Source organism: Manacus vitellinus, unplaced genomic scaffold, assembly GCF_001715985.3.
Source record: "Manacus vitellinus isolate BGI_N305 unplaced genomic scaffold, ASM171598v3 scaffold_13_pilon, whole genome shotgun sequence".
NCBI lineage: Eukaryota > Metazoa > Chordata > Aves > Passeriformes > Pipridae > Manacus > Manacus vitellinus.
This window is the reverse complement of record NW_021938999.1, coordinates 13,470,901-13,496,044: the sequence shown is the minus strand read 5'-3', so window position 1 is coordinate 13,496,044 and position 25,144 is coordinate 13,470,901. Positions and strand designations below refer to the sequence as shown.

General features: G+C 37.4%; 1 protein-coding gene across 2 annotated transcripts in view; it reads left to right on the top strand.

The window, feature by feature from the left end:
- Positions 1-25,144, top strand: part of SEMA3C (semaphorin 3C) — a 111,785-nt gene that overhangs the window by 71,293 nt on the left and 15,348 nt on the right. For both annotated transcript variants that reach the window (XM_018068107.2, XM_018068108.1), the window contains exons 6-12: positions 1,746-1,836; positions 5,608-5,727; positions 7,630-7,772; positions 9,721-9,835; positions 11,986-12,055; positions 14,730-14,874; positions 19,547-19,769. In XM_018068107.2, the coding sequence (XP_017923596.1) occupies positions 1,746-1,836; positions 5,608-5,727; positions 7,630-7,772; positions 9,721-9,835; positions 11,986-12,055; positions 14,730-14,874; positions 19,547-19,769 (907 nt within the window). The remainder of the gene's footprint in view (positions 1-1,745; positions 1,837-5,607; positions 5,728-7,629; positions 7,773-9,720; positions 9,836-11,985; positions 12,056-14,729; positions 14,875-19,546; positions 19,770-25,144) is intronic.

The following is a 25,144-nucleotide window of genomic DNA, read 5'->3' as shown; positions in this document are numbered from 1 at the left end:
CTACATAAGCTCACAAAAAAGGAAGATTCATTGATGAGGCAGAATTTTTACCTTTTCCCTGAAACAGAGGTTATACAACAATTAATTTTCTTCTTTGGCACACTTCATACTTTGCTCTTTGGTAATTACTCCCTTAGTCACCCAAATATATTCTAATGTCAAAGTAAATGCAAACAGAAGGAAATGTAATCCTATGTGACATAATTATAGACTAAAAGGTAGTTTAATATATATGAAAATCAAGTGTAAGCCTGGAGCTAGTTTAATAGAGCAGTAATGGGCGTTTTGAATTGGAAAATAGTGGTATAATATAGTAAATATGGATTAAAATCAAACTGCATATTACTCTAGAAGTGAAACAACAACAAAAAGCCACCCAAGATCATGTTATAAACTTTAAACTTATGTTTTAACATTGTTTAGAGAGCTTATTACTGAAACAATAGATAAGATCTCTGTGATTAAATTAGGCAAAACAGAAGAGGGCAAAAAGAGAGGGGATAATGGATATGAAAACTTCCTGCTGCAGCTGTGCATTTGAGCTTGATGGAATCTCCAGTTTGCTGGTGCCAAATGGCTGCTCAGGGATTTGTGTGGCATCCCCCTTCCCCTGTGATTTACATTAACTGTTAAAGAGAATATAAGGAGTTGCTGTCCTTTGTCAAATAACTAATACATTGGCATCTAGATCACAGAAGCCTTTCTGTGGAATTTTTGTCAGCTACCTTTTTATTTTGAAATTTTTTAAGTTTAGTTGGTTGGTTTTTCTTGCAAGCGTGTCTTTTGGCTTTTTTTTAAAGATTAGAAGTTTGTTACAGGAGCCTAGGAACAAGCTGTTTGGAATACAGTGGTATGTGAGTTGATGTGTCAGTGTCTCTGTCATTACTGACTGCAGTTTTTAAGGAATGGGCTTGGACATGAGTCACTTCTTGCTCAGCACACTGTGCTAGTATTGGTGGGAACCAAGAAGTGAAGTTACAACAAAATGGGCAAATATTCTAAATATACTCAGGTTATTTGTATTTCAAGCTGTAGTCCAGGTTTTATCTACTTTGCTAAATGTGTTCCCTGTTCATAAATCACGGTAAAATATAAACAAATCCCCATACCGTGATTTCTAAACAGAAAAAAAAAATTCAAGAGATTTCAGGCTATAATCATCTATCACTATGGAATTGGAGCTCTACACATTATCAAAGAGATGGTATTGAAGAAAATAAGTATGATTTAGGGGATTTTTGGGTGTCTGATAGATCAGTAAAGGTCAAATGTTTTATACTATCATCAAATGACAGTTGTCATAAGAAATTTTTATTTAATATGCCTTATTGTTATTATTGTTCTAGTTGCTTTGTTATAATGTCCTAGACTGGTGTGAGTATAACCATGTATTCAGCAAATAAATGATAAATAACTTCAAAAACACAGAAGCAATCTCCACAGATGATATTGCAGAGATCAGTCAACCTCTCCATAGCTTAATTGAGATAGAGGGGAAAATTCTTTGTTTCAGTGTCTTGAATTTATAACAAGAGTCTTGAAAATTACTGGGTATCAGTGAAAATCTTATCTACCAAGATGATGGAATTCTGAATAGACCAGTTAAACTGCTGATAGTACAGTAAAAGTACCCAATAGTGCAGTGCTAATAGAGCATTGTTAATGCTGGAAACGGCCAGGCATAAAAATGGTTTTACATCTGATGGTTTCTGAAATGAGAAGTGACCCGTAAATCTACTTTGCAGGAACAAATCTTCAAGATCGACTCCAAGTGTGAATCAGGAAAAGGACGCTGTTCTTTCAACCCCAACGTGAACACGGTGTCTGTTATGATCAGTAAGTAAAGATACGCCAAGTTGCTGAGTCTAAACCCATATGGTCATGTGTGGTCATGAGGATTGACAGAGTGCCCAAAAGGAGCTGGACACAGAATTCAGCCTCCTGAATGGCTGATGAGCACAAGGGTCGGGTCCTTTCTTGTCTCAAGGTTTATATGAAACTAGAGGTGGGTGGACAAGTGAAATGCAGAAAGACATCTTTGAAAGGGAGAGAGAGGGAAAACAAAAGGTTGTCCCTTTTCCAGCTTACACATTTTTTCCCAGGATTAGTTTCAACTTTACATTACCCTGTCTAGCATTTATGTTTGAATGGTGTCTGACCTTGTTCATCCTAGACAGAACTTGTGTCTCATTTAATTATTTGTAAAATCTCAGAGTAGCCAGGGAAAGAAAGCCTGAAGATTTCAGATGCTATGAATTTCATTTTTGTTGTCATCTCTGCTGTAGAGCCCACCAGTTATTGCAAGGCTCTTCATTCTTCAATTGGCTTTGTATCCAACCAATTTTGCAATTTTCTTCCATTTGAAAGGCCAGAAAGTGATAAAACTGCCACTCCTCAAATATTCGTGTGAACTGGTGGCAACTGTACTCATTGACTGTGACATATAGCCCAGACAAAGGATTTCTGCTGTGCTTATTAAACACCTAAGAGAAAACTCAAAGGGGGCATATGCTCTGTGCAACCTAAGTCATCTGTAAAAGATCCTCTTTATTTTTTTTTTCAACCAGGAAGCGTGTTATATATACTCTGTGTAACCTGACCTTTCACATTTTCATCATGTTCACAGACATACAGTGCCAAAGCCTTGATTATTCAACATGTGCCTACTCCTTGCTGTATTTTTGGCTTTGAGAGGAACAGCAGTTGCACAGGTTTTTCAGACTTTATTTCACCCAAGGTTTACAAGGGAACAATGTGCCATGTTTCTGCCATTCAGCTTCCACTGAAATCAATGGCAATTAAATATTGTGCTGGATATTTCCTTTAAAGTTTGAATCTCATGGATCTTAAGTGAAGTGTCATATAGTTTATCCTACATGGTCTGTTCAAAATGTAAATTGCCTTTTTTTTAAATTGGAAATATCTTTAGTACAAAGGACAGATATATTTATTCACAGATGTATGAACTCAAGCACCTTTAGATAACAGGTGAATGCTACCTAGATGTCTCTCTGAACCTTGGCTGTACTTACACCTTTATCTCATCAGTGATCTAGGGACAGTGTTTACAGACACTGTCTGTGAAAAGAAAATGTTTGTTCAAAGTCAGTGATTGATGAGTCCTCTTCTACTCATTGCTGTTCTAGCATTATGAAGTGAATCAACTGTCATTAAAAAATTAAAGTTTTCTTTCCTTGTTCCTTCTGGGTTTTATGTAGCACCGTTGAAGTACATTGTTTCTGCATTACTGTCTATAGAGTAAGCTGCTTTTTTTGTACAATAGATCTATGGCAGCTTTGTTCATCTTAATAGACTTTAAGGTAACTTTTTGTTACCTTCCTTGATCTCTCAGGTATGGGTCTAAAGAGACCTTCCCTAACGTTTGACTTATCTTTCATGACATCTACAAAGTTTAAATTATTCCACAAAGGTCATATTCCTTTTAAAAAGAGTCCCACAGATTGGGTTTTATATTTTCTCCATTACTACAAAGTCCAGTTAGTTCAGAAACATTAAGCTCTAATGAATTTAGCCTCAGTATCCAGGCCAGAAAAGGGAACATTTTGTAACTCACAGCTTGTGTTATAACGAGGGGACTGAGCCCATGTACTGGACTCTTCTTCGGGCAATCTGCAGGAGGGATTCCCTCCCCTTGTTTCAGAAGACAGGAAATACCGCCAGACAGGCTAGTTCTTCCAAAATGAAAGAACCATTTTTAAATATAGATGCAGTTTCTTGACCATTTTGGGCATCACCAGCCTAGAATAGAGGAGGAAAGCTGATTCACCTTTCAGAGGAAAGCGGTGATATAAAAACAAATTTGAACTTCATACAATTTGCCATTGTACAAAGACACATTTGCATCAAAGCAATGAAAAATGTGCTTTGAAGCAGCTTGGCATAACTAATGTGCAGGATGTATGTCTCTCTCCCCACCAAGACTCAGATATTTATAAAAGCAGACCTCATCAACTCAGTAATTCCCCCCAGTAACAAAGTGTAGTGTGAGCTCCTTGTACTGTGCAGACCAAGTGCTGTGTGGAATGTAAGGATTTTACCAGAAGGAAGTGGAACTGACGGATTTCATTGGATACACGATTAGCAAGCAGACACTAGGAATGCTTAAGACATAACTAATAACACTGATACGTAATAGGATTAATATTACATAGTACAGCACTGTTGTTAATGTGTGTACATAACATTTAACTGTACATAACATTTAGCAGGAAGCATAAGCCTGCTCTCTTTCAGCTAATTCATTTCATACTAAGCATGTTTGACTGAAACAAGGAGGCAAATATGCAAAATCATTTATAAATGTGTATAGATCCAACATCATTCTGTCAATACCTGCTGAGGAAGTTAACGCTTCACCAACATGCAGTGAATGCATTTTTTAAATCCCCTGTGTATGAACCTTGTCATCACTGGGAGAGGTGAAAGCAGAAGAGTGGCTGCTGGATGCCCTACAGGGGTTCAGTTCAGGCTCCAGTTAGCAGCAGAAAAGCAAAATCTCCAGTTGTAATTCTCTCATGAGCCAGTAATCTTCCATATTGATGTGTGAACATACATACACACACACACAGAGCATGAAAATAGCCTCAAGCACTTCTGAACCTGTGACTCTTGCCAGCTTGACCACACTCTCTGGGTAGTCCAGGAATTCAGACAAAAACATCAATCAAAGGACCCAGCTGTACTGGAATGTATTCAGCCACCACTCCCACCCTCAGAGTTAGAGTTTATTTTAGCTACTGTTTTCTGCTCTGGGGTTTCATTGTCATTAGTCAGTGGAAATTGCTTGGTTATTCATGGAGTGGAAAATGATAGTATATGTAATTATAATTATATATACATATGTTTATGCACACACATGGACTCAAACAAATGCAGATACAGATCCTGACTGATGGACTGTGTGTTCAGCCCTGCTCAGAGAGCAGAAGTTCATAGTTCTGTTAATGTAGGAGTTGCGTGTCTAATTCTGTTCAAGCATAATGACCCTATACTTGGAATCAAGTACACAAAAGGGGATAATTGTTGCTCCCTATTACTTTGAGTAAAGTTCAATAATATGATTGTCTGGCCTCTGCAATACTGAAGTCAGCTTAAGGCTGCCTGGGGCAGCTGTGACAATACTGCTGGTATAAATTGGCACTGATCCACTGACTGCAATAAATGTTGTGCCAGTTTACAACAGCAATAAATTCAACCCAGTCACTTTGTCTACTTCCATAGCAAAAAAAGTTATTTGAAGTGAATCCTTAAAAAATTGGATGTGATACTTTTTTGATAACACTAGTCTGATTTTCCAGTGATCCTTAGCAGTGGAAGCTGAGCAACTAAACTTCCTATCAAGAGGTTCACCATGTATACAGCTCTGCTGTGGCATTTAATGATGCAGTTTCCTAAAAGTCTTTAAGAAAAATCTGATTCTAGTTTGTGTCACTGTAAGTCAGAGGAAACCCCATTCCCATGACCCACTATTTATCTGTATAGACTCCTGTGTAAATAAAGAGCTGATGAATTTAAAATAAACTTTTGAGTCTCCCAAAAACCGTAACAATGCATTGAGTTTTTCCCCTCCATTTCAATTCTTTTCAGATGAAGAGCTTTTTTCAGGAATGTATATTGATTTCATGGGGACAGATGCAGCCATTTTTCGGAGTCTGACCAGGAGGAATGCAGTGAGAACTGACCAGCACAACTCCAAGTGGCTAAGTGGTGAGATGCCTTTGTTTTACCAGATCTTTTAATGGATGTCACAGAGATTCTGCTTTGCTTTGCTTAAAATAAAGAGTTTGTCCTTTAAAGAGCTTGTCTCTGAATTTAATGTATGAAGTTAACCATGAAGAAGTGTATGTAAATACGTACTGTAGACAATGCACAGACGTAAAGAATTCACTGCATGTACAAACCTCTTAGGCCACCCCACCTGAGGACCTTTTTTGCATTAAGACTGAACCAACTGTTCAAGGGACAGTGTGTGAAAACCTTTCAAATGGCAAGTGGTCAGACAGTCTGAATTCCAAAAAGTGCCTTCACCTCTAATGCATCAGATATTGCCTTAAATTAGAGTATTTGATTCTAAGGTACCAGCTTCAGTTAATTCAAGCTGATCCACATCTATGCAAAAGACTCACCACCACTTGCATTCAAAATGTGTGCAGAAGAGAGTCTCATTATCAGACAAGTCAGTGAGGATTATTGCTACTTATTTCAGTGATAAGGAATTGGTTATCAAAACACAGTAGGAAAACTCATTTCTGAGTGGGAGCACTTAACTCTTTGCATCACTGACATCACTGTGAAAATTGTCCCTGTCTTTACTGGTAAGAAAACTCCTTCCAAGTAAACTGTTCTGAATTAAAATGGTGCTTATTGCCTCTGAGCAAAGGTAGATGTCAAAATTTATAGAGCGACTAACATAGCAGTTACAATATTAGAAAGCCTTCAGGTATGTTGAAGTAAAGTTACTGTGGTTTTCTCTTGGTATTTTTTAACGTGACTCTAGTTGTTCCTATGTGGCTGTGACTACAGTGAAATCATAGGATTGCAATCAGAATAAATTCAGTTCACTATGGACGGGAAACTATGTCTGTTTTTTAAGTTTTTCTTCTGTTATACTTTCTTACACTTACCTGCACACCCTGACATGTGCATCCTAAAGTGAATTAGAGAAAAAGAACAATTAAAAATGCCTAATTTCTGGAAAATCTACCTGTTACCTATGTTCAGAACAGGTACTTGAAAGTACAATTTATTTTCATGTCCTTTTAGAGCTGTAGTCATGACACTTATTGTATTAATTGAGAATAGGTTTATGTGAATAGAAAAATGCTGCAGTGTAAAGGGAGTTTTCTGTCAGACAGTCAACCTTTGTATCAGACTGTTTCAAAATTTGTACTGCATTTCAACCAAACAAGCAATCTTGCATGATCATTGAAAAGACAAAGCCTTCGTGCAGGGAGAGGGTCCACTTCTTCCTTCAGGCAAAGGAGAAGGTCTTCTGAGGACTCCTCCACTGTCCATTATATGCTTGCTTTTAAGGGTATAAATTATTTTGCTCTCTGACTAGTGCTCCTTTGCAGTGTTTTGCGCGCACATTGGGTTATGTTTAACAGCCTCTGATATGAACTCAAATGCTGCTCAAGCATTTGTGTGCCCTTCTTACCTTTTTTGTGTTCCACGAGTTGTTTTCCTCTCTTATTTATGAACCTTATCTGTTATTTTCCTAAGCTGTTGCATCTTATTTTATGTTTTGTCTCAATGAGACTTTCCTTAGGGGCCCCAGATAGCACACAGATTCTTCCCTCTTCTTCCTCAGAGTCTTTGAGTCTCTGCAGTAACCTAATACTACTGCTTCTGGATCACTCCTCTAAAAGTCTGCTGTGGAATAAAATACTAAGATGCAAAAACATATGGCTGCCAGCAAGGAGCCATTTACCTGCTGATATTTGTTATATACAGACATGAAGCTAGAGCATATAGCTTAGCCTTCCACAGCAATACCTCTATATGCATTACACAGTGCTTCCTTGAAGCAGTCAGTAACTGTGAAGTCATTAATTGCTTATTCTTATACATCTTTTGGTTTCATCTTTTTGGTAATTTTTTTCATTACAGAGCCAATTTTTGTGGATGCTCATGTTATCCCAGATGGCACTGACCCCAATGATGCCAAAATCTACTTCTTCTTCAAAGAGAGACTCACAGACAACAGCGGCAGCACAAAGCAAATTCATTCAATGATTGCAAGAATATGCCCAGTAAGGACTATTTTGTTTGCCAGGTTGTTGGGATAAGCCTTTGATTTATATTTGAAACAAATTTCCTGTTTCTGCGTCCACCTTCATAATTAAGAAGAGCTGTTATTGAACTCACAGTTAGAGTCTGAACATGTTATGTACATCAGGCTGTACCTGTAAGGATATGGAAATTTAGAGATTCAGGGATTTGTGTATTTCTCTGATGAGTCAGAATACTTACCAGTGTTGAATTTTCAAACTTGTTGTCCTTGGCACAAATAGGGTACATTATTTTCTTAGAAAAACTGAGCTAAAAAACAATGAAGTCTCAAAAAATTCTCACACTCAAAATCTCTAAAGCACATGGGAAATATCAAGCTTTTAAATGGGTTGATTTAACTTTCAAAATGTTGTTTTCATTTTTACAATATCTGTTCTTTCTGAGTTCTTGCATTGATGCATGTGTGATCCTAACTTTAAAAATGTGCGCAAGAAAATTAAATTGAGGAGTTATGGCTATTCCTGAGCAAAAATCAATTTATTTTCACAGCACTCCTCATTGTCTCTGTTTCTTTTTTCGTATCTGTAATCAACTGGAGATGAAAAATGATTGAAGCAGCTATTAATATCTGGTGAAGTGGATGTTTTTTAATGAGAGAAAAATTATAAATGCGCGATTATTGCTAACCTGTTCATTCCTTCTTTCGGGAAAGTTCAGGAAGATAATTGTGTGTTTACTTTAATTTAGGTCTTCTTTAGAATTTGATGCTTTGTGATGTTATTATGCCTGGGTGTGAGGGCATGTTTGGGATTGTGCTAAGCTCCTTCTCTGGCAATATTATGAGGCATGTGATCTCTTTTATAATCTCAGTTCGCTGTATTTTTGTGAGGATACCTGAAGGCCTTTTTGGGTATTTTGCAAGAAGACATTTTACACAATTACAGCTGTATTTGGTTTTTTTACTGTTATAATGAAGCCCAGATGATTTTTGAAAGGCCTAATCCTGTTTAGACTTAAACTGAAGTCAGTGACAGAACCCCAAAGCCAATGAAAATAAATCTGAGCCAGTCATATTTGTATACTTGTATACTACCATATTCATACATCAACACTTTTGACACTGGCCAAATATATTAATAAAATGGTACTAAGAAAGACCCCACAAAAAGACTCCTTATAAGTCACCTGAAAAGTCAGATTACCAACTCTAGGAGCACCAGTGAAACATGCACAGCACTTTATCAAAATCACATTTCAATAGCTTCTAGCTTTTGTTTTTCCCTTTCCTTGGGTGACATCATTCTGTGCAGTTTATAAGACACTGCTCTTACTTAAGGCATTCACCAGCAAGATGAGGCAGATCTATCACCTTGATGCTGCACCATCTGGTTTGGCAGTTACAGATTCCACCTTGCAGCAGAGAGAAGTGGAAAGATCCCTGAGTGAGCTGTGACCAAGCCAGCTCTGGACCAGGCTAGCAGGACTTGCAACAGTGCAAAACTACCTTCACCCACATTAGCCATCATTTCTGACTTTAGAGCATCCACCTCATGTGCCAGCATGGCTTACTAGGTCATGTGCAGCTATGCTGCTGTCAAGACTACAAAAAACATCCCTCTATAGTACTATGAGACCTTTTGGAGATAGCATGGACTTTACACTGGGTGTCAGTGAGTGATACAAACCTCCACAGTCCTTTCCAATCATACAAACACATTCTACTACATGTACTAAATCTACTGCCTGACTCTCCAAACCTGCTAACCTGCTCAGAAAACTAGTTCTTGGTTTTTTTCTGCATATGGAGCATTTAGATAAGGGGATTTGGTTTAGGTCTATCTATTTTTATATTAAATTTACCAGATAATTATCTGAATGGTGATTGAACTTGAGAAAAAAATGGAAAAGACTAGTAAAATGTTAGTTGTGCTGTACTTTTTTTTTTCTGAAAATAATATTCCTTTCCAGAATGACACAGGTGGTCAACGGAGTCTTGTGAACAAGTGGACAACATTCTTGAAAGCAAGACTTGTGTGCTCCGTGATGGATGAAGATGGAACAGAAACGTATTTTGATGAATTAGGTATCACAAAAAAAATCCCTTAAAAGTTTTATCTAAATGTTACACTCTGTGCATATTTAATTATTGATGTTCATACAGTTTCTTAGTCAAGTTGTTTACAGTGAAGTCTTGGCTCTAGAAATCCATGGTGCAAGTTCCCTTGTGGTTTTATGACAGGAAATTAAAAAATTCTTCATAAGTCTCTCTGCGTAAGTGTCATTACCTTTGAAATAAAGGTAATTAATCTTGACTTTGTAAAGGAATTACACATATAAAGAATTAATATTTGGAAGGGAACATCTAAGTTAATCTGTTACTATTTTACTACCAGTTAGGCTTACTATAGAGATTTTTTAAAATCTATTTGAAACTGTTTCTTATACCGCTGTTTAACACACAGCTTTTCCACAATACAGTTTTTCTATTTTTTGATCACAGGGTAGAGGCCTCAATTTGGTAGTTCAAGATAATACTAATAATTCCCGTTACTGGCATCAGCAGTAATATTGTGAATAGATATAATTTCTCAGGAATCATTCAGTCACATAGATTTTTGTTTCAACATGTGAAACACTGTAAATATTCAGTGCATAATCTATGCAGCAATCACAAGAGGGTTCCTTTCATTAAGGAATTAATAGATGCATATCTTGATAGCTAATTACCAAATAACATTATCAGAAGGTTTCAAATTCTGTGATGTCCACTGAAGTGTGCAGCTGAAGTGTGCTGAATCACAGTTATAAATTCAAGTATTGGAAGATTTGTTATGTGCATTAGTAGAAATATAAATAATGTAAATGGCTAATAGGCCCTGCACTGGGTCTGCATCTGGTTCTGATCTTCTCTCCACTGTATCATCTCACTCTTTTCTCAGTTGTTATTCCTGATTCTCATAATAGTAAATTGAGTTCGAAGTCTTTTTAAGTTTATATATTTACAACTCTTTGCTGTACTTGTTCAAGGTTTCAGTGGAACCTGGGCCTAGGAGCAGATCCTAACTTGCTCTAACTCAGAATGTGCAAGGTGCTTGGAGGACTGATTTTCTGAAGTGCACAGTGCCTCAGCACTGCCACAGAACTTGCCTTTCAGAACTGTGATTTACCAACCCCCTCCTCTCCACAATGCAGTAGGATAACTGCTTTTAGGGTTTTTTGTGTGACAAAACGTAGGACCATAGTGAATAGGATACAATGTTCTCAGCGTGGGCTCCTAGCACAATTCCCTAGCAAAGAGGAAGAATACAATCACAGCTGGAAATTCGGAAAAATGGGAGAGAGCAAACACATGCTTCTGTGTTCATGTATAATGCAGGAGAGTGTAACACTTCCAGTTCTGCATGGTGAAGTCTTTTGCTTTTGACATATTGAAAAGAATATTTAAAAAATTCAGAGGGTTAAGTGAAGGAGCCACATCAATTTATGGGAAACTAAAGAACATATTCTGTGATAAAAAGCTCAAACAGTTCAGTCGTTTTTGTGTTGTAAATTAAGAGGTAGCATGATTATAGTTATTAAAAACATTTGGAAGGAGAAATTGTCAGAAATTAAAGTAGTTTTCACTGAAGTGTAAAAAAAAGAATCAATAGATCAGAGGTAACAGTGGGCAAATTCAGTTCAGTGAGTAGGTACAGTTTTGCACAGTGCAGTTAATAAATCCCAACACAAAGGAGCTGGGAGGTTTACATCTCTCAATGTCTTCACTGCTAAGCTGTGTGTCATTCATATCATGTTGAGAATGAGCTTGTGAGGGCACTAGAGTACGTTCTGGATGATAAAACACCTAATTTCCCTGGTTTTGGTTACATCCATCTATGGGAACTCTTTAACTTACTGCAACTTCAGTGTTTGCCTACTGTTAAACAACCTGCTGAAACAAGATCCAGCTGAGAGAAATGTCTGACATGGATCCTGAATGTATTTGAAAATCTTTGCCTTCTATCTCCATAAAGCTAGATGATGTGGAGTTAATTTCCAGATCTGTTTCTGAATCTTCAAATGCTAGATTTATGTATATATGGTCTGTTGATATGGTAAGTCTGCTTTTTACTGTTCAAGTCTGAGACAAAATTGCCATTGACTTTAGCAGGAATAAAGTAATAAGTTAAACTAGAAAATAAAGAGTTTTGTTAGTATTCAAAGCATTTTTCTTTTTCCTTTTCTTTCTTTCAGAGGATGTGTTTCTTTTAGAGACAGATAACCCCAGAACAACGCTTGTGTATGGAATTTTTACAACATCAAGGTAAACGGGGAGGTTTGAAAAAAATTACCTTTCTGAACTGCCTGATTTTCTGTATGAAAACTCAAGCTGATTTTTGTGGACCAGGCTGTGCTGTGCAATTTTGTGTGTCTACTGCAGCTATTGTTTGTATGCAGGAGTAAGAGTCTCAGTACCATTACTGTTGGTATCCATGTTAGAGCTATGCTTCTTGGAACAAACTGCTTCCTGACATACTGTCAGCTGGCACTGGGAAAACATTTCCATGGAGGGCCACTTGTTACTGCTCAGCAGCAGAAAGCTAAATGACTTCAACACAGTGAACTTATGTGGCATCTGAGAGCACTTAACACCTCCTGAAGAACATCCAGCACCAGGAAAGATCAAACCAAGAATTCTTACATGAATTTATACAAATCATTTCCAGTCTCTCAGCTGGCAGATGATCATACAGATGGCAAATAATCCATATCAGCTTCAGTTGGCTACAAAAGGACAAGCTATGGCATTTGATCACCTGCTTGTAGCCCTAAGCTCCCTGTTACCAGTCAGTATTCACTTACTGTCCAGTTTAGAAAGCATTTAGTGAGCTCCCTAGGGTGGTGGAAGTGCTAGATATAGCTTACTGTGCTGAAACTCTCCACAAAGATAGACTGACAGGTGGAACCACAGATTCTGCCATTTTTTTTTTCATTTTCCCTCTTGCCCTCACCACATAGTGTTAGTATAGAGTAGAAATAGTTACTGCTTACTGATTTCTGATGTGTTATCCTATACTTCCTGTTACTTCTTACTTTCAAAGAGGTTTTCTGCTTTTTTTAATTTTTATTTTATTTATTTGATCAAATTAGCAAATTACGTAACTTGCTACCAATAATTTCTTTAATGGCAATTTCTAGTAAAAAAAATCCTTTCATAATTTTTTTTCCCCCAATAGAATTTTTTTCATGAGCATCCAGGGATCTGCTTTCTTAAATATGTAAATGACACAGGAGAATATGATTACGATATTTAATTGGAAAAAACCCCATCACATAACTAGTAAACATTTGGTTCTGTCTGCAATTTATGATTCCTGCTTCACAAAAACAGCAAATGATGAGGTTATGTTTAGCAGTAAAACCACACTTATGATTAGGTTGTGGATGCAACATGACTGAACTGGAAACACTTCTACCCAAATCTTCTGGTATTTCTGCAGTGGAAATGAGGTTTGAATCACAGGACCATATAAGGTGACAACAAAGAGGAAACTTCATTTTTTCCTGGCTCTCAAGCTATTTTCTCTCTCTGTTGAAGTTTGTACACTCATGCATTTCTGTTCCTGTGAACCACATGGTTTCTGCTTGCTTTCTTTTTGTTCAACTGTAGAATGTATTACCTAGTTAAACCCAGCAACCATAAGGATTTTTACTGCTTAACAGTTCCTGTATCATCACCTCTGTAGACTTCCAACTCATAACAGTAGCAAGATAGAAACATCACAGAAACCTAATAACTAGTAGTATTTTTGTCTAGATCATACAGAAGAAAACCAAGTAATATTGAAACAAATTATTTTACTGTCATAATACGCTGTAAAGCTAACATAAAACATCTGGAAAGACTAAATAAATGTCTCAAAATCTATTAATACATAGTAAAATTTCCACAAGTACCATAATCCATCTAAAAGGTTCCTTCTACTAATCCAACTGAGAGCAATGTGGATTTCACTTTCCTTGTTTAGACACTATGTGTAATGTTTTCATGTTTTCTTCTGGAGCGTTTTTTTCTTCTTCAGTTGAAAAAAATTACTTGGATTATCTTCATCCTACAGTTAACATCAGACAGATTTTTGGACTGTCTGGAGTTTCCACTTTTTAAAGATAAATATCACAAACCTTGCATGCAGTGAGAACACAAATGTAGTCGGTCCTAGCATCAGTCTGGAAATTATTCCCCTAATGCCCTTCATTATCACGGGGTGATGGAGACCATTCAGGGCTTCTGCTAACTTAACCCATGGCTAAGCCCAGAGCAGTGGGAAAAACATGCCCTTTTCTTAGGGGACTCCCTGGGTTCTCCTCAGGAAGCATCAAACTTGGGTCTTTGTAAGACCAGTTTTGTGGGTGGACTTGTGGACTGTATAGGAGTAATCCCTTTACAGCCACAGTATGTCCCCACTTTGCTTAGAAAAGCTAGCAACTGATTGTAATTATCCAACCAATTGTAATTGCTCTGGATATTTTGATTAATATTTTAACCTTGTATTTTAGGAGGCTTGTGGAGATCTTGTGGTTAATATACTGGTAGGGAGTTCTGGAAACCTGTGCTGAGCTTGGCAGTACAAAGTTTATAAAACTCTTGTCTCACTAAAGTCAGCAATATTTTTGCCATTGATTTAACTGGAGCCAGATTATATTTTTTTTATATTCAGCATTAAGAAGTGTTCTTATTGCACCACTAAGGCAGTGCCTTCCTTCCTCTTTTTTCAGTTCACTGTTCAAAAAGGTGCTAAGTCTTAAGAAGTAGTGGTGCATATTGAGCAGCTAGATTAGTTGATTTTAAATGTATTAAATCCATGCTATAGAAGGATTAAATTGTATCAAATATATTATTTTAGAGGTATCTTTCATCACTGGACCATGCAAAATGATGGAAAAACTTTCAAAAAGTTGGTAGATTGCAGTGCTAACTTTTTCCTGCTGTCTTCCAGCTCCATATTTAAAGGCTCAGCCGTGTGTGTGTATCATCTGTCTGACATCCAGACCGTGTTCAATGGGCCATTTGCACACAAGGAGGGCCCAAACCACCAGCTGATTCCATATCAGGGCAGAATTCCGTACCCGCGACCTGGCACCGTAAGTACAAAGATGTTTATGCAGGCTTGCCAATTGCTTGTCTTTGTTTAATACATAAATAAATACTATTTATTCCAGGAGGAAGGACTGTATGCGACTGTGACAGTTCAAAACTCTTTTATTTGCTTCTCAGTTGTCATACAAATCATGTAGTATCTGGAAATCCTCTAGAAAGAATTAGAAGTCATGTAAAATGTTAATCAGTCTTTCTGTTGAAAGAATTATTTCATTACTTGACAATCATCTTGTTTACGTATCCACTTCCATTTTGTGGGTATATTTGAGCAAAATGTAGCTAAATAAATAAGCATACAAAGACAGCGTTGTGAGTGTGTTCTACAGTCTAGATCCAAATGTCTGTAAGTCTGTCTTCAGTCTGTATGAATTTTCCATAGTTCTCTAAAGTTTTGCAGCTCTACTCAGATGCTTAGGAGACATAGTAGGAGATTTAGAGGAGAATAAGGTTTCTGGAACTTGTCATTTGGTTAGGCCTAGTACCCTGTCAGGTACTGAATCTTAGAAGAGGGTCCTAGAAATAGATGTGTTTTCATGCCAATCAGTTCACAGTAGCCTTCCTTGCTTTTTGTAGGCCTTGAAAATTTTTCAGGACTTTCTTTCACTGTGTTAGGGGTAGTAATAATCTTCCAATAAATTCTGTACCCCATTAGAACTAGTTCTGTTTCCAAGTTGTGCAAAAATATCTCATGAAATATTTGAAACAAAACTATTATTTTTTCTTGCTTTTCAATTTTATGGTACATAAAAATTGCTGTTAATGCACTTCTTTATTTATTTGTTTACTTACTTTTTCCACTATTCTTAATTTAGATTTAGCAGAAATATGATATGTAATATTTCCAACTTTAATGAAGAGTGTATGAACGTCCTCTAGAATCTTCCCTAAATCCATATTTGCTAAATGAAGTATAGTAGTGTGGATGCGTGTTGACTCCTGTGAAGTCTTAAAATTTCTTAAGTATCAGAAGGAAATAAGTATGCAGAGAATAATAAATTGTTTCTCAACAATGTAATTATATTTCTTTTAGATGAAAATTTTGTTGCTTTTCCATTTATCACAGGAAGTGAAATTTTGTTTTAATTTTGCCAGTCCCTGCAAGAACCTTCAACCATATCGCTATTTTATTCTGATTTGTCTTCCTGCTGCAAGATCTTGTTCTTTTTCTCTCTTTCTCTCTCGTACATAGAATACCTCAGATACATGGAAGAGCTCTCCTTATTCACACAATTCTTCATGACATTTTAGTGTGATTATAAGTGGGCTATAAGAGTTAGGTTCCCAGATCTCTAGAATTACCTAATCAATACTTGACATTCCACTAAGGTCTAATGCTAGCATTAGTCTTTCTTTGCAATTAGTACATACGGCTCTAATCTCATGAGTCCACTGCGGCTTTAAACTTAAACTTTACCAAAAAAAAAATTGATCCATTTAAACCGGAAGTTTCATTCTCTTGTCATTAGTCACATTTCAAGGTTTCTTGCTGCTTCAGAGTATTGTGTTTGTATGTGTTTCCTCAACCACTGCCATGTTATTCTTGGTTCACCTCATGGAGGCTTATGTGGTATTCCAGATGGGCCTGAAGAAATTGGGCAGCACAATGGAAAGGGATAAAAAAATTAGATTTGGATTTAATATGGTGACAGAAATTGTCTAAATTTTTGAGATGTGCTGAAGAGCTCTGAATTTGAAGATAAATTTTTAGATCATAGCTCACACAAAAAAACAAAGTCAAAAGAGATTCCTTTAGATGATCAGTGCTAGTTTCCTGATCACTGGCTTTTCTGTGCTATCTCACAATTCAGCCACAACATATATCTTAAAGGCATACTTTATAAGATGGAATTTGTTTGGTTTTGATTTTATTTCACTGCCCAAAATTTCCACTTTTCACTTATGTCAAAGCATCTGTGAAAATCAGGATATGGGGATTTTTTGCTGCCCAGAATTTGAGCTCAGAGAGTTAACTTTGATTAGCAGACTATGGGGTATGATCCTCTTTCCTCTGGAATGTACTTTTCTCTCAACTTCTGGGATGCTGGACTAAGCAGGGATGCCGTTTTATATGACATGGAAAATCCTCTTTTACAGTTGCCTGGACAGAAACGAATGTTCATCATATTGCAGTACCTTGGATCAACAGTGGAAAGGCTTTGGTGTAGTTTCAGTAGGATTAAATAAAGTAATAGGTTCTTTTGGCCATGATCAGCTCTGCAGTGTTTGGCTGGCCTTCACTAAATACCAATGGTTTCTTGTTTCTCCACAAGCAAAACTTACTTATGGAAAAAAAAAATACATAATTGGCAGCTTGCTACTAAATTCAGTGATGTTTGAGGATAGTTTCCATTTTTCAGAGTTTACAGAAATAGTTTTTGTACCTACAGCATGTTGGGGGAATATGCTGTAAATTAAAGAATTCTGGTTTTCTCTGCAATCTAACTGCATGGTGATCAACTGTGAACTAAAGATTGTGTAGCCAAGTCCTTGAATGAGGTGTGAAGGATACACATTCAATCCCTCCAGGAAAGGGATAGCTTATAGGGTTCTATAGTAACACTTTTTGTTTGTCATTGTTTTATACAGGGGATAGCAAAAGAATTAATTGATTAAAGATGTTTGTTAAGGCTTTGCTCAGAACACCAATATAATGTAAATTTTTAGGGTCATACTGGGGTGAACCATAACACAGACATTTTTGCAGGAAGTCACAGTCTTATGATCACCAAGTCAAGAATGGAAGGATTGAAAGTATCATAGAAAGTCTTTTAACTGAGCTATGTGAGACAGGAAAGTTTAATTTGAAGTGCTTATGAAACAGAATCCCTCTTGAGAGGAACTGGGGTCTGGCAGAGCACTACCAAATAGAATAATATTGCTAATGATGAACACAGTTCTTTTTTCAGTATTTGTTGCTAATCTTAACAGATAGTCCCATAAATTTTCTGGAAAACTGTGGATGGATATGCCAGGAAGGGGAAGAGTAGAGTGAGCAAGATAATAAGAATTCAATTTTGTGAACAATCTTAGAGGGCTAGCATGTAGTATCAGTTCTAATGAAAACAAAAAAAAAGCCCTTAGGATAAATAAGGGCTCAGAAAAATCAGTTGTCAAGGATGTCGAATGAGAAAAGCAACCAATATCTGAGCTGAGTTCTGGTTCTTCTTCCTGGAGGTAACTGATGCCAGAACAATTTCTTTTAAAGAACTCCTACCAGAGCTGTTCTACTTTGTATGAATAATTCAATCCTAATTGAGTCAGAAGATGATCCTGAAACCTGGGTTTAGGCTGAAGTCTCCTCTCTACTTGGTTCCTGGTATGCCCAATAAATAGTTTATTAGCTTTTAGCAGCGAGGGTAGAACAGGCACTCCTGCCTGTGGTTAGAGGAATCCCCTGGGAGGTGAAGACCCAAATTCCAACATTTCATCTCATCAGGTAGGTTGGACACATGATTCATATATCCCCAGAGAGTTTCCAAGTCTCTCAGAATATGATCCATTTTATGTAATTTTGGCCATCTAAAAGCAGGGCATTTAGTCTGAATTACTGACTTCAGAGGAAACCTAAGAATAAATGTCTGACTTAAGGCAGTAAAAGTCAGGTGAGGTAAATCTTTCCCCAAGCTACTGGCTATTTTGTGTCTGTGGTTTTGACCAGAAATTCCATCTTAGATGTAAGAATGGCCCTCGTCAAAATAAGAAGTTTTCGTCAAGTGCTTTTTATTGAACAAATCAGCATTTTCCAATTGGAAAAATATTGCATTGAAACACTTCTGAATAGCTCCAATACTCCGAGGAGAGTTTCACGGCTCAGAAATATGGTAAGGGGGAAAATGAAAGCCCAGGGGCAGCAATAGGAAGTAATGGTAGCTGAAAAAGAATAATGTAAATTACCATAAGTATATCCATAACATTGTAACAGTTACTGGCATAGCCCTGTTTTCTTCCCAGTCTTCTTTTAGTTTCACTCTCAATAAATAGTTGAGTTTTCTAAGATGCTTTTTATTTTCTTTAGAGGTCCAGAATGCCTTGGGGCTAATTATTTTGATGGTTCTTCATTATACTTAAAGAAGCATCCAGAGTATTCATGGACCTCAGTTATCTCTCAGGCAGAGGGGAAAGTATAAACAATCTTCTGAGAGATAAATGAGTTGTTACAGGACCCCCTCATCAACTCCATATTATTGCTTTTTCAAATGAAGATGAGTCACAGGCCCTTTCATCATCTCCAAATTACAACTGAGTGTCAGATTTTGTCTTTTGTCTTTGTAGTAATTCTGTAACAAACCGGATGCAAAAGTTTGATATCTTCCCATACTGATCTCTTGGATTTTTTCAATTTTTTTTTTCAACAGGCAGTTTGGAAGCATAAAGTATGTAAAAATATGTTCAGGATTAAAGACCTTAGTCATCAAGCTGTGTCCTGAAAGTGCAAAAATACATTTGTGTTTGTTTTATCAGCATTGATGGGAGTTCAAAGCGTAGCTATTCAACACTTCATTTCCATTACTGGAACATAACAAGTTTTGGTCAGTCTGCAGTGCTCTTGCAGGAACTTCCTTTGTCAACTTATCTGTCAATATTTGCAAATGACTTGGAGATGAATACTCTCTGAAAGATAGTATTGTTAAGCTTTACTGTGCACGTTTCTTACAGTGCCCGGGAGGAGCCTTCACACCTAATATGCGGACAACAAAAGAGTTTCCAGACGATGTTGTGACCTTCATTAGGAATCACCCTTTGATGTTTAATCCCATTTACCCAATACACAAGAGGCCGTTAATCATCCGCATAGGAGCCGACTACAAGTATACAAAGATTGCTGTGGATCGAGTGAATGCTGCTGATGGAAGATACCATGTCTTGTTTCTTGGAACAGGTAAGACAAAATTAGCAGCATTCATTTTCCTCCACTGCAATAAAATTTACAATCAACTCTGATTTGTACAACTTAGAGCTTTCAGAAATACTTGTTGAAACATTTGCTGTCTAAAAAAATGTCTATAGAAATCCATAAATTAGGTTCATTTTACTTTCTGTGCATTTTCGTATTTACTATAGACATCAGTTATGTGCAAGAAATACAATGTATTGATATTAATTTTATTTGAGACAGAAATCAACACTAGTGCATGTGTTATTGGTCCTAACTAATAATAGTTCTCTTGAATATGGTTTGTCTGCAACATGAATATAAGAATTTGATACCCAAATCTAGCTTTCTAATTTTTGTATACTCTCATCATTATTATTTAATATATGCTATGTAAACTACTTCTGAAGAAAAGCATGATCTGATCAGGATATTGCAAAGGCAGAAACAGCAACTCAGCCAAAAAAAGTGTAGTAATATGGAAGTACTTGGCAGAGAAAAGGAAACAAATGATCACAGTCCTAGCTGAAGTGGACACAGAGAATTTGATCCAAGTTTTCTAAAATAATTTCTGTCTAATATAACCTACATTTTGTTTCTAGTTACATCAGATTTGAAGCTGGTGTTATGCTTCTGAAGTCTGCAGGGTCAAGTGATTCTCGTACTGATCACTTTTGATTTTTTGAAATATTTAGGTATGAATCACACTGTTTTGATTGGAGCAGACAAGCAGAGTGGTACTCTTGCTGGATCCTAGGACTCATTCACATCTGAAACTCCCAGTGGCTTAGCAGGGCATTGTAGGTTGATAGACACAAAGGCTAATCTTTTTTACTACAGATGGTTTCAAGTAGAACAAAGGAAAAGAATTCCCGGAGAATAAATACGTCTGAACATCAGAAAATTATTACAGAGGTGGCTTGTGTTGCTTTTATGGTTCATATATTATTGGTATCCTGGTTGTTTTCTGTTTGTAGAATAACCATTCCTGCCAACAAACTCGCATGAGGCTGGGAATAACCATCTTGTGATAATAGATTTAGGAAGTAGGTGCTAAAAAATCTCTCAAGAATGTCCCCTCAAGGACAGGACTAACGGGAAGTTTCTACAATCTTCTTAGAAAAACCTCCCCAGCTATCAAAATCAGCAGGGTGCCTGTGTGCCAAGGGAGCCAACTGCATACTGTGCTGTATGAGTAGAGATATATTCAGCCAGCAGGTTGATGGAAGGGATTCTTTCCCTTCACATTTTATTATTTTTTTAAATATATAGTGGTGACATTGTCTTAAAATGATCTATAAACATCTAATGTTATTTGGGGAAACATTCTACTAAACATTAGTGGAAAAGATCAAGACATAAGTTTCCAACTCGCATAGGATTGTTAATACAGCAGTGATAGTTAAAACTGGAAATGTATTCGAAAGTTGAAATGTGCATGAAATCACAATATTAATTGTTAGCATTTTAATAATTCTGCAAGAGATAAATGTAGGTAATTTCATTTTATACTTTGGTGACCATCTGACTGTTTTTAGGTGATCAGTGTGGTCTCATACAGACACTTGTGAGATGTTAAAAAAACCCATCAATATACTTCAGCTTGTTCTTACATTATGTTAATCCTCTTCTTTGTATCAGCACAGGACCCATTATGGATCAGATAAGTAAATAATTGAAGCTCTTGATACTTTACATTCATTACTTTATCTTCTTCATTACACTGGAGACAAGGATCATTTTCTGCTTGCTAGTTAGTTGGAGGGGACACATTCTTCTTCCTGAGTAGGGCACAGGACATGAATAGCTTCCAAGGTCTTCCTCAAAAGAAATTGATGCAATGTAAGTTACTGCATTTCTCAGCCCTTTCAAATAAAAGTGATCAAGTTTCAGCCACTGAGAGGAGAAACTTGTTTTCTTTATACTCTGCTTTCTGTGAGACTCAGGAGGATTTGATAGAGATATTAAGTGTCAAAAGGAATGCAGAGGGGATTTGCTTTGGTGTCGGTTCATCCCGGCAAATGCAAAAACCACATTGTATAGGAGAATTTCATGTGATAATTTTCTTGGGAGCCCGGAGCCCCACAAACAGAGACAATGGGACTTGACACCTGGTGACAATTACACTCAGCTCAGATGATGAGTTACTGCTGCTGAACTGCGATGTTGCCAGCTGTGTCTGTCACTGTCAGTGACCTGTCTCATGCTTGAAATCGGAGTGTTTTATGTCTTGCCAGATGCAGAGCACACAAAATGTTTAGCTTTTCCTCTCTTCCTCCTCGATAGCCTTAGTAATAAATCAGTTCCTGAATGTAAGTGAAGAATAACAGAAATATAAAGCTCCGAGAACCCCAGTGGCTATCATCATGTCGCCATGGCACAGGAGGGTATAGGCAGCTCTGTAATTTTTTCACATTAATGTGAACTAAATGTAGTGTTTCCTTTGCTCTCCCAGACAGAAGTACTGAGTTCACAGGGGCTGGTCCATGCCCACAGTTAATATGCTGCTTTTCTCCCTTGCTTGGCTATGTAACAAACAAAAATCCCAGGGACAGACATTGCTCTCATGGCACTCCACCCACTTTTCAAATGATAACCATCTCCTGTTTTGCCATTGCTTTTCAAAATGAAGACTACCAAAACACTTAACAAAACTTGCTGATTTTGTTAGGTCCAGCCAAAGGGATCTCTTTACTCCCCTCTGGCATGAGCTAACTTGGAGCAAGGAGCAAGTCTTGACTGGTAGAGAGCAGTGCTACAAGAGAAGAGTGCTGTCTACCTTGTCTTCCCAAACAGAAACACAAGACATAGTTTATTTGGAAAGAATGTAGTCACTCATTTGCATATTTGACAAGTGCAATGCTGATGATATTTTTTTCCCTATGAAATGAAGAATTACATATTCAGTTCAGGAATTTGGGATTAGAGTTATGTTTCTATTATCCTGTTACCATCATAGGCCAGGACTCAGTCCTGAATTTTTGGATTCACCCTAGAGTTGTACTGTGATTTCTTTACTCATTTCCGTTTTATCTAAACAACCTGAGCTTTCAATATTCTCTGTTTATCCATTGGTAGATTGTTTTCCATCTGAATTTTAAAACAGCGGTAAAACACCATGAGAACATTTTCATGAGATTAATATTTATTTATTAAGCATGCCACCTACTGCTTGCAGTACGAAAACCTTCTGTCAAAGTACACACAGATTGCACAACTAAAAGATTATGCATGGGGTTTTTTATTGCTCATGTGTTATGAAAATATTTAAATGTCTGGGTCAAACTTGGGTACATTAAACAGCTGTGGGCACCAATGGGATTTTTTTTCAGCTCCTTGCTATCAAGATAGGATATGTTTTTGTGGAAAGAGATCTAAGTTACTGTTGTAAAAAGGCACTTCAGACTTCGATGTGACTTATTCAGATGATTAATGTCGGCTGCATGCATCTCATGTGGTGTTAGGTAGATCAATGTTTCTTATTATCTTTTCTGATGCAACATTTGTTTTCGAAGTCTTGATGCAGTATGTGCCTCCAGAGCATAAGGTTGTAATACTCATTTTCATGGTGTCATATGATGGCTGTCTTTTTGGAAAACTAACCCTTGCTGACTGTGGCAGCCTCCAGTAAGGCAATAGCCAAAATCATGTAATGATCTACAGAGTCTAATGGAGAGAGATAATCTGGTCAGAAGAGCAAGGTTGCCTCCCATAGTTTTCCTGGCTGCAACTTCTTGACTGTGAGCTTGGAAGATGATGTTGCACAACAGTGGCACAACAGGCGTCAGATAGAGTTTCCTTCTTCCTCTTGGTCATTGTGCCTGAGTCATTTGAAACCTTTTGTTGACCCACTCATCCAAAGCTTTTTCACAGCCTTTTAAGAGGATATGTAAGTTAAGAGGGCGTACCTCCACCTGCTTCATTTCCCCTGATCAGTTTTTATTCAAACAAGCTCTCATTGTGTCCCAAAAATTTAACCGAGGTGGGGCTGTACGAAAATATTGCCCTCGAGTGTGTGAGCATTTGTATCTGTCTTTTTGTCCTTTGATGCAGCTTGAATTTTATGAAGTTTCACAGTGGTACTATGAGCTGGAAAAAAATTACGCCCATTTGACAGATGAGTGAACTAAGCACAGAGTGATTAGTGTCTGTGGTGGGAGCTCTGAGTTACAGCAGACACCCAAGGACAGCCGAGGGCGTGGGAACGTGGCTGTCAGCCCTGACTGCTAACCTGCCACCATCTCAGGTGCTCTGCTGAGCCTCAGCATTTTCTCAAACAGACAGATTTTAAACATTTGGTAAACTTTTTGCTTTCTTTTTTTCTTCATAATGTTATTTATGTGCATCAGGCTCAACTCAGATTAGAGACCAAAAATAATTAAGTTGCCATTAGGCTGACAGGTACAACATGGAGAAAAGTTTTTAGAAGGTCTCCAGCAGTGTCAGACACATCAGGGGTGGGGATTACTGCAAGAAGCATCTCAAACCTCATGTCAAAGTAGACATTGCTGCCCATTGCAGTTATTTTTTTTATGATGTGGAAAATTCAGGTTTCTTTATTTGTCGATTGCTCAGTTGGTGCGTGTGATGTGGCTCAAGGGTAGATGGGTCCTGATTCTCTTTGAGGCTCACATTACTGACAGCTGCAGTGTTCACTTAGGACTGGGGAAACAAAAGCTGGTCAAAATTCAGAGAATGATGTTTAAACTCAGACCTTCAGATTCAGTCAAACACCTCTGTATTTGTAATTTCTGTTCATCAAGCTTTGCTTTCCCCCATTGCCAGCCCTATTGGGAGTTAATGTAATCAGGCACAGGCTAACTGGTATTGATGAAGCTTAGCTGATTAACATCAGCCCAGAATCACACCTTGCATTTCAAGGAATATTATTATAATTCTGATTATTATTATTTGTCTCTTCTGCTTCTTTCCTTAAACAATTTATTGGACTACTTTCCTTCTCCATTTATTTCCCACTCTGCATACTTTCTACACTATTTTTTCATCTTCACTTTCCTCCCTTGCTGTTCCCAGTTTCTTAGTCCTCTCAGAGGGAACGTGATCTCATTATCATTGCTCTTCATGTCAGGCTGGGACACCTGCAGTTATTAAGCAGGTTTGAAATGGAAAAACATTTTGAGTTGCCCTTGTCCTCTTGCTGTCAGCTTGAGGGAGATTCCTTTTTGTTTGTCTGTCTGCCCTTAACTTACAGACTGCTGAGTTGATGTGAGGCTGCAAACAGCTCCCGGTGAAAAGTCAGGGAAGTGGTGAGCATAAATCTGCCTCTTCACTTCCAGTGGTGGATTGATATTCTGGAGACGCAGTAGCTTTTTCATGACGGTGTGAAATCATAGCAATGCAGGCCTGCTTTCAAGTGGATT